The following is a 10,027-nucleotide window of genomic DNA, read 5'->3' on the forward strand; positions in this document are numbered from 1 at the left end:
TTGCTGAAAAAATGATCACAGCAACAACACGTTGATATAAAGATTCACAATTTCACATAGATCCAATTAATAAAATGGACATACCACAACATAAATGAAGGGAGTACTATCACATTAATATGAAACAGGTTGTAAAAAAAAAAAAGCTGCTTCCAAAAATTGAGACCTCATTCAAAAATGTTTCGACCATTGCAGTGCCAAATTATGCGAGGCAATTTTCACATAAACAACCAATAAGATCCCCCGAGCCAGCCATCAAAATCAAGAGTATTTTCATCAATATAAAAACTTTACATCATAACTACATCGAGGAAAAGTTCAACAAGTCAATCTCTTTCCACTTAGAATACATTAAATACTATCTATATACACATAAAAGAGTGAATGAATATACGGGCCAACCCCAAAAGGAAAAGCACCTACAAAACCTCAAAGAGGCCAAAAAAAAAAAGAACATAAAAGAATCCAACTAATTTTTCCTTTTGCCTGTGGGTTTAAATTTGAGGAAGGAAATCAGGGATGATTGAACCTGTAGGTAGTATCGTGCGAAAAAGAGGAAATTAGGAAGGACGTGTTATAGTTCTGCAGTTGATTGAACCTTCATCACAATAGAACTGATAGATTCTATCATCCCTAATTTCCTTGTCAAATTAAATACCCATAAGCAAAAGAAAAAACTAGCGCATACCATATTATAGTTCTGCAGTTGTAGGTTGATTTCACAAACCAAAGGTCTGGGTCTTTCAGCGCGACTCACATTTCCTACTGCATGAAAGACCCAGTGTTTTGCTCATGCCACAGGACTTACCCACATGTACTGATGAATAAACAATATTTGATTACTTTCTCTCAACTGAAGCGTATTACACTAAACAAGTCAATAGATAAACAAAACACTAAAGAACACCACAATCTGAACAACTAACCCACGTCTCAAATAATGTATAGATAATTTTGTAGATAGATAGATTATCAACAAACGTAGACCAAGAACCAGGAGGAGGAAATCACCTCAACCCATTCTCAAATTATAAACTTATAACTGCATTAACATTAAAAAGTACAGCTTAACCAAAATATTCCAAGTCGTAAACAATACTTTTGCAACTCATATCAAACAAGAAAATGTTTCTCAGCTACCAAAAAGACTAATCCAGATGTTACTTTTGGGAAAGGGAAGATAAAATATAAATTGAAGGGATATCATATGATCAAAAACCACTAGCTTATTCCCAGCCAGTTGCTTGGATGGACTCAACTCCAGGAGCAGGTATTTGTTGTGGGGCTGGAACAGCTTCACCCCAATCCCCCCCTGCAGCTGCAAGACAAATCAATGTCAGCAAAACATGAATACATTCTGAAAATAGTTAAATCAATCACACATGCTACATCAATTTTATCCCCTGACAAATCTTATATAGAGAAAACACAAGTTTATGAAATAAATGTTGGCGTAGTAAGTAAAAACCAAATTAGCAAATGCCAATGACAGGATTAGAGGAAATTTGAGAGATCAAGGTAAATCAAAGTTGAAGGGATGTTCTAAATTTTTCTGTTTAGACAAATTTTTTTAAAACGCCAAATAATCAATCAAGTACCAGCTTCTGGGGCTGCCCAGTTGACAGCAGGAACTGCTGGAATAGGCTCTGGAACTGCATCATTCCATGGTTGATCGATAGCAGCAGGCCATTGTCCATCATTGGGGATAGAACCTGCATTAAAGTCAGCAATGGCATAATCTGGTGCAGGAACTTCATCTTCCTCTTGCTCCTTCGCCTCCTCAGGTTCTCTATAGAAGAACAAGTCAACCTACATCAAAGAAAACCCAAGACAATAGACTTGATCAAAACCTGCCAATTCAACAGACGGGAAATATGGATACTTCACATTTCAGAACCAACTGCACATACACAACAGTAACAAAAAGAAAAAATAGTTTACCATGACATCCCACTTAAGGCCAGGGCGAATAGTTCCACGCATCTGCAACACCATCCTAGCCAAAAGCCAAAACAGACATCCTATACTGTGCTTTCCCTTGTTGTTGGCCGGGATTCCAATGTCGACATATCGCATAGGCGAATCAGTATCACAGAAAGCAATTGTTGGAATATTTCCAAGAGCAGCTTCCTTGATTGGCTGCACACAAAAAAAAACAAATAGAATTTAACAAATTTCTTATACTACAATATAACATTGACAGACAAAAGCAGACAATATGGTTATTGGGTTTGGCTTAATTGAGCTAAACTAATGTCATAAGCACTTGTAAACCAACTTGGGAGAGGCTAAAGAAATGTTCATATTCTGTTTTCAGCTTATTTCCATGAGCTCCACACAATAACACATGAAAACAGCTTATAGCTCATAATGAAATAGTCCGACTTTATATATCCAGGGCCGGTCCTAGGGCATAGGCCACGAGTGCGACGGCCTAGGGCCCATGCCGGTAGGGGGCCCAGTTTTTTTTTTTTTTAAGGTGGGGAGGTGTATATAGAAATATTTGGATTTTGGGGGGTATATATAGAAGTATTCTCTGAAAAGGCCCAAACTTTGACATGATAAAGGAATGGGCTGAAATCTGTTAATGTTTTTCGCCTGTTCTTAATAATATGATCAAAAATTTATTATCAAAGAAATTAGTGTTATTTTTTTGGGCCCTTCATTCCTAATAATGTGTTTCACTAAAAGGAAAGAAATTTATTATCAGAAATTGGAATAATTTTCATATTATGCCAAGGCCGTAAAACTCTAGTAACAGACCTGTATATATCCTACTATAAAACAGCTTACAACGTATGATAAGTGGCTATATATGAATAAGTGGTAATTGTATAAGCAGCACATTAAACTAAGATGTTTATCCAAAGCAGGGACAAAGCTAAAAAAAAAAATTTGCACAAAAACCAATCAATCAAGGAAAATACATGCATAAATATAAATATAAATATAAAATACACAAAAATATATCATACAGCATTGACACACAAAATGAGACAAATCTAAAATAAAAAATCCATATATAAACCAATCAATCAATATGCATAGAATAACAAAATGGGCAAGAGTGAAACCTGATGATCAGTTCTTGGATCAGTGAGGATAAGAAGCCTAGGCTCACTGAAAGAAACTTGCATCTGATTTGTGAATGTACCAGGAGTGTGTCTTCCAGCAATAGCATTGGCACCAGTATACTGAGCAAATTTGAGAACAGCTCTCTGCCCATAAGGTCTAGCAGATTGAACAATGATATCTTGTGGGTTTTCAATTGCAACAATAACACGAGCAGCGAGTTGAAGCTTTTCCCATGTTTTTCCGAGATTTATAATATAAATCCCTAAGCAAGTAAATAAACAAATTCACACATAAAAAAGATTAATTTTTAACTACATTTTAGTGAAATTTGATAATTTAGGGGTTGGAAAATGGAATGTTACCATCGTTGCGGCGCTTGAAGATGTATCTTTCCATCTGAAAGTCGCAGTTTTTAGTACCGAGATGGACATCGGCGGCAAGCATCATCTGGATATCAGCTTCTTTCTGAGAGAGTTGACGAGGGGCAGCCATGGTGGCGGAAGTAGCAGAGTGTGGTTGAGATTAGGGTTATGAAGCACTTCAACAGTTGGGGATAGAAAGAGCTCTGTGAGAGTAGGAAGAAATGAAACTGGGTGGGTAGGGTTTTTATGTTCTTGGTTGGTGGTAAAATCCGGCCCAACACTAATATTGGGCCCTTAAAACTAAAACCCAAAATATGGAGGAAATTACTCTTCTCGGTTACAAACTTTCTCCAACACACCCCAAAATTACCCCATTTACTCCAACAACAATTAATTGTAGTTCGATAATACTTTTTAAATCGGTTAAACTGATTTCAAAATTGGTGGAACCGATCTTAAAAATGCTGAACGCCATTAACTGAAGAGCCGAACAATAATTTAAGTGTCACTCGACCGACATCAGTTCAAAAAAAGAAAATTTAAGAAGTGAGAAGAGTAACTTTTAAATATGGATTCATTTTTAAATCTATTTTTCTTTTGGTTGTAAACTAAGTATACATGATCATATGTCCGCTTTTCTATTGCGCTTAATTTTTTTGAGAGTTTCTATTGTGCTTGATTGTATATCTATATTATCGCATATGGTTATACCTATACATTTTGTAGCATATACCACACTTATATTATGGTAAATAAATCAAATTAACCTCTCTTCAAAGTGTAACTGTTCCCCTTTTTTGATTCACAAAAAAAAGTTGTTCCGTTTTTTAATTAGATATTGTTCTTTATATGTATTGTTCCGTTCATATTGTTCATAGTCCAAAACTAATGTATTTCGTTTATACATCAAGTATTAACTCAGCGACAAAAACTTGACACTGTAACATCAACCATTGAATTTCAAATCTCATCAATGACAAAAACTGGTTTTAAAAAGTGATTTAGTTTAAAACTGTTTGAAATGGTTCAGTCTAAAATATGGTTAGATGCAGTTTGGTTCATAGTTTGGTGCAGTTAACCGAAATATTTGAACAGTAGAAGACTTGGTGTCTGTTTCAATTAATGTGACTTTTGGCAAAATGAAATTGTTACATGTATTTTGGCAAAAGCTACGCTTTAAACTTTCAACAAAATAAAGATGGCACCATACTTTCAACAAACTCGCCGCGTATATTAGAATTTCCTCTAAAATCAATATTAGAAACGTTTGTGTTTTAAAAATTAACGTTGACACAAGTTATAAGGCTGAAACACACATATAAAAGACGCAAATACCCCTCAGCAGTTAATTGCCGTAGATTTCATTATTCCTAGCTGCCGAAGTTTTTTCGGCAGTTAACTGCAGCCAGTTTGATTACTTTAGTAGCAATTTCGCATGCACATGGTAGTCCGTAAGATGTCCTTTGAACACAACCACAAATTTCCTTGTCCATGCATAATGTTCCCCTATAACATGACTCTTCCAAAGCAATGTTGTCCAAAGCATATCAACCTAACCAGGAGTACAAAGTGACATCTTTGAATCTATGTTCCAATACGGTGACGCTTTGACCAAATGTTGTTTGTATCGCAGTGAACTGAAGCACCAACATGTCATGTATTTTCTCCCAACAAGATACTAAAACATGAGTCGATTCTACCCTGTTGGTAGTTCTACAACCAAGATGCAACGCATGGTCTGTCCATGCCCTCGCTATTTTCTCCTTCACTTCATTCAAGGCGGTCATGGCATACTTTAGGAAAAGCGGGAAATCACTACAAACATCTTGGAACTCCACTAATGCATTTGCATATAACTCTTGAGTGGGCGATTCAACCATAACTTTCCATGCATTCATTATCTTCTTCACACCATCGCGAGGTTTCACCTCTTTCCCATCCTTTTTTCCCAAAAGATATTTACAATCTAAGATGCATCTTTGTTTAACATTTGCTTGCACATGAAAATAACAATTCATTGCATAACTTTCGGGGAAAACATTTCCAACCGCTTTCATCAAAGACATATCCCTGCTAGTGACAATCACCTTAAGCATATTCATCTTTAACGTAAGAAGTTTACGCAACATTTTTAAAACCCAAACAAAGTTTTTATCTTTCTCATATGTCACAAATCCAAACCCAACCGAATATGTCAAATCGGTCGAAAGTGACCCAAACTACCTCAAACATTGGCATCTTGTACACGTTGGTTTTGTAGGTGGAGTCCATAACCAAAACCATTGGAAAATTGTTAAACAACTTAACGGATGTTGGATGAGCCCAAAAGATATTTTCAATTGTAGTACTTTCACTTTGTGTTCTTGTGAAATAAGTATAGTTGTGCTCATTCAACTTCGAGATAGATATTGCAACGGCTTCTTGTCACCTCTATTTGCCTTCCATATTTGCTGACGTTCATTGTACACTTGCTTGATATTTGTCATGCAATGTGGTCTTTTGTTCTTCAAATTTATCAAAATATTTCTTGGAAGCATCTTGCACTTGGTCAAGTCACGTACAATCTTCTTTTCGTCCTCCTTTAATCTACCGGTAAGAATGTGTCATTCTAAAGCTGGCTCCTTCGCATGGTTGTGAACTCCATTAAGAATGTTCAATCCCCATTCCTTTGTTTGTCTACTAAGATATCCACTAACCATGAACAAACACCCACATTTTCTTAAGCCCATTGACTCATGCTTCGTTTTTTTCCGGCACTTTATGAGCTCCACTCCTTTCACACACTAGTCGCAACAATAGATTGATCAAACTTGATCTTTGTCTAACAATTGTAAATCCCGCCTTATCTGCTTGACGACGTGCTCACTCAAGCAAATCTTCTCTATCTTTCCACTTAACGTCGTATGAAAAAACTAGCCGTGTCAACTTCGTCGGCATGAAGTGGGAGGACACCGGAGTCGACATATTTAGAAGCTTCAACATGGACGGAAGCTCCATCAATGTTTGGTTTGACTTCAGCCTTAGGCGGTTTGACATCTCCGAAAATTTCGACAAAATTTGGTTTTGTGTAGGGGGGCAGGTGGCCTGTTTGATCTGATGAAACATTTTCTCGCAGTTAAATGCTGAAGGGCAATTTAATCTTTTACTTGTGTTTTTCAGCCTTAGCAAATGTGCATACAACGATTTTCTTGTGTTTTTAAGAATGAAAAGCCCAGCCCAATAAAAAAAACATATAGAAAAGCCCAATAGGAAACCCTAGGTTTTTCTCATACATAAAAAACAAGATATAACCCCATTTCATATCAGACAGTGAAGGGTTAGAAGAGGTTCGGCTGCGACGCAGAAACCCTAGAAGGAGAAGAAAGATGCCGGCTGGTCATGGTTTGAGATCTCGTACGAGAGACTCTTTCTCTCGTCCATTCAGGAAGAAGGGTACAATCGCCCTTGCCACTTACCTCAGAACCTATCACATCGGCGATTATGTTGATGTCAGGGTTAACGGTGCTGTACACAAGGGTATGCCTCATAAGTTCTACCACGGTCGTACTGGCCGCGTTTGGAATGTTACCAAACGTGCCATTGGCGTTGAGGTTAACAAACAAGTAAGATTCATATCTAATCTCATTTCCGAATTTTAGTTCTGTGGTTTTCTTTGCAAATGTTTTGAATCACTGTTTAGAGTTTTAGGGTTTATGATTTTCTATGCGGATCTATGTGATTTTTTTTTACTTTTGTTTGATGATGTTTAATTACATTTTGGTTCAATAATGCTTATTTTCGTTCATTTCATTATTTTACCGTTAGTTTGGTATTATTTTTGTATTGTTTTATTTTCTTGTTATTTGTTTTAATTTGTTACTTGATTTCGGGTTAGATGAGTATATTGCATTATATTATTTTGATTTCAAATGAATTAAGTAAGTATTTTAATTTTGTAAATGTACATGTGGAATTTTTACTGTTTCATTTTCAGCAATTTAGTAGTTCACTGTATATTGTTTTTTATGCAAATTTGTGTAATCTGTACCTTTGATGTTGAAGTTAGAGAATCCTTTTGTTTTGTTTAATTCCATGTTACCTAGGTTTTCTTTGTTCATCCTGTGTATGAAGCATTGATTTGGTCAATGTAATTATAAGTTGTTATTTAGCTGGTTCATTTCATAGTGTTTGTGAGTAAGTTTAGTTTATCTAGCTATTGCTCTGCTTGTGATTTTAGTATATTGAAATATTTCTCTTTGTGGTTCAGGTGAGGAACAAGATTCTCAGGAAGAGAATCCACGTTCGAGTGGAGCATGTTATGCCTTCTAGGTGCACTGAGGAGTTCCGTTTGAGGAAGATTAAGAATGATCAACTTAAGGCTGAGGCTAAGGCAAAGGGTGAAGTCATTAGCACCAAGCGCAAGCCAGAGGGACCTAAACCTGGTTTCATGGTCGAAGGAGCTACATTGGAAACTGTTACTCCAATTCCATATGATGTGGTTAATGATCTTAAGGGAGGATACTAGTCATTTTATTTTTCCTAATGTTTTGTAGACTGTCTGATTTTGTTTGGAATTTTGTGAAAGCACTACAATTATGCGAAATTCAGAGTCAGTTTTTGTGTTGTTTATTCTGAATACATCTAGATTTTCAAATATTATCTTCATTATATCTTTTTAATAATGTGATTTATGCATATTGCGTTTAGTGGTGGCCCAGATCGTTACCATGGCCATCTTTCTTCATCTAACGAAGTAAAATGCGTTTGTTGCTTTGCTTCTGACGTGATTTTCTTCACACTAATTTACTAAATGATGTTTTAACAATACTTTATTAGAGATAGTTATTTTCTTCACTAAGTATTTCATACAAATCACTCTATTAGATTTAGTTATTTAATTCGATTTTGCTCAACTATTTTGAAATTTATTAACCTAACTCCTAAGGAAATGGTGTTTGATGTTAAGATACTTAAAAGGTTTCCTTTATATTGATGATATTGTATTTAATTTGACGGTGTCGTAAGTATACTTGGGTGAAGAAGCAAACTGTTTTGAGTTGAACAGTATTGAAATCTATGGCAAGATGTCATAAAAGAGTTTTTACTTGGTTTCTAGCATAATTCCAATTGATATATCTAACTAGATAGATAGTAGTCTGCCTGGCCATTATTTAGCTTTCTCACAAAACGTTTTGCCATATAAAATATATATAACAGCACGTTTAATGCTTCCATCGCTTTTCATCAGCAGCCTCTTGTTTGTTTCCTTGTTACGGAGAACAATGAAAGCATTATATCATTTGATTAATAAAAAAAATTACTATGTTACTAGAGGGCGTCAATTTAAGTAACGAAACGAGAAATGATGAATATCAATGCTACTGAATGAGAAATGATGAAGAAACAATGCGTTATGCATACGTTGTGCAGTCCGACATAATGATAGAAACAAAATTCAACAGCAATACTTTTCAGTTGAATACCCGATGATAGTCATTGCTACTGCATTTTCCTTTTAATTTAACTCATAAGCCACATATAAACTTATAACCCATTAGAAATTCTACAGCGTTTTCTGTTCCTAGTGAGAGACTATGGAAAGATGTAAAACATTGAGATATATTTTTTATTTGTTACATTATACATTACCAGCAAATTATTAAGATGAGTTAATTATGTTTAAGGCCCCTATAAATAGGTGCGTTTTCAACATTAGTCCCTACTTAAATTTTATTAAATTTTTGATCCCCAACGTTTTTATCCGTTAACGTATTTAGTCTCTGCCGTCAATTTTTGCTGATTGGGCTAACGGCGAAGAATACGTGGACGCCACTTGGATGCACTTAGACTCATTGGAATGACATGGCAAGCCACATGTGAATATAATTTTTTTAATTATAAAAACTAATGTTATTTAATTTTAAAAATTTATATTTATTTTACTTTTTTTGAAGGAATATATTTATTTTACTTATTAATAAAAAATTAAAAAATGTTGTAAACACTAGGTACACTATACCACCGTGAATCTTCTTCTCCTCATCTTGTTCATCATCTCTTCATCCAACACCACCATATCCTTATCCTTCTTCCATTTCCTCACTACCAACAACAGTAAGTCATTAACAACATCAAAAACAAAAGAAAAAAAAAGACTGAATAATAACAACACTCAAAAGAAAAAGTAAAACTCAGATCTACAAATTTGGGGATTAGTTGGATTTCTGCAAAATTTGAACATAGTCAAACACAAGACACCCATCAACCTAAACATGACATGAACCCCATCGACCTCCATCTTCAATTTCAACCCCTTTCACAACCTTTCATCTTCGTCTAAAATCGTCCGCACAACCTTGTCCGAGTGCGAGATCGAAGATCTGGTCACAAAGCTTTTCGACTTGTTCAGAAACGATGGTGATGCGGTGTAGATGGGAAATGGATTGTAGTAGTTGGTTTTGGGAAGTTGTTCTTCTTCCTCTCATTTTTCTATTCTGGTTTTTTCTTCTTCCTTTTTTCACTCATCCAACCAACTTAGTGAAATTGAAATTGTTTCTTCTTCCTTTGTTGTTGTTGCATCATTTTTTTTTTTGGTTTGTTCTTGAGTTTTG

General features: G+C 35.4%; 2 protein-coding genes across 2 annotated transcripts; one reads left to right on the forward strand and one right to left on the reverse strand.

The window, feature by feature from the left end:
* Window positions 1-931: 931 nt before the first annotated feature.
* Window positions 932-3,664, reverse strand: LOC25499568 (40S ribosomal protein SA). The gene is made up of 5 exons (XM_013594860.3): window positions 3,438-3,664; window positions 3,075-3,337; window positions 1,942-2,139; window positions 1,599-1,809; window positions 932-1,318 (listed from the first exon to the last, which is right to left on the reverse strand). Exons 1-5 carry the CDS (start codon window positions 3,565-3,567, stop codon window positions 1,227-1,229), a joined length of 894 nt encoding a protein of 297 aa, XP_013450314.1. The 5' UTR covers window positions 3,568-3,664; the 3' UTR covers window positions 932-1,226.
* A 3,055-nt stretch (window positions 3,665-6,719) lies between these two features.
* On the forward strand, window positions 6,720-8,098 carry LOC25499569 (60S ribosomal protein L21-1). Its single transcript, XM_013594861.3, has 2 exons — window positions 6,720-7,039; window positions 7,684-8,098. Exons 1-2 carry the CDS (start codon window positions 6,803-6,805, stop codon window positions 7,939-7,941), a joined length of 495 nt encoding a protein of 164 aa, XP_013450315.1. The 5' UTR covers window positions 6,720-6,802; the 3' UTR covers window positions 7,942-8,098.
* The last annotated feature ends 1,929 nt before the right edge of the window (window positions 8,099-10,027 follow it).

The sequence above is a fragment of the Medicago truncatula genome, chromosome 7 (genome assembly GCF_003473485.1).
Source record: "Medicago truncatula cultivar Jemalong A17 chromosome 7, MtrunA17r5.0-ANR, whole genome shotgun sequence".
Lineage (NCBI taxonomy): Eukaryota > Viridiplantae > Streptophyta > Magnoliopsida > Fabales > Fabaceae > Medicago > Medicago truncatula.

Bases quoted from the DNA above. Each gene is read 5' to 3' on its own strand.
- LOC25499568 (XM_013594860.3), bottom strand. From the start codon at position 3,567: ATGGCTGCCCCTCGTCAACTCTCTCAGAAAGAAGCTGATATCCAGATG. The intron at 3,338-3,437 runs GTAACATTCCAT...TTACTTGCTTAG, and splicing joins CTTCAAGCGCCGCAACGATG to GGATTTATATTATAAATCTC. The intron at 1,319-1,598 runs GTACTTGATTGA...TTTGTCTTGCAG, and splicing joins CTGGGCAGCCCCAGAAGCTG to CTGCAGGGGGGGATTGGGGT.
- LOC25499569 (XM_013594861.3), top strand. From the start codon at position 6,803: ATGCCGGCTGGTCATGGTTTGAGATCTCGTACGAGAGACTCTTTCTCT. The intron at 7,040-7,683 runs GTAAGATTCATA...TTTGTGGTTCAG, and splicing joins GCGTTGAGGTTAACAAACAA to GTGAGGAACAAGATTCTCAG.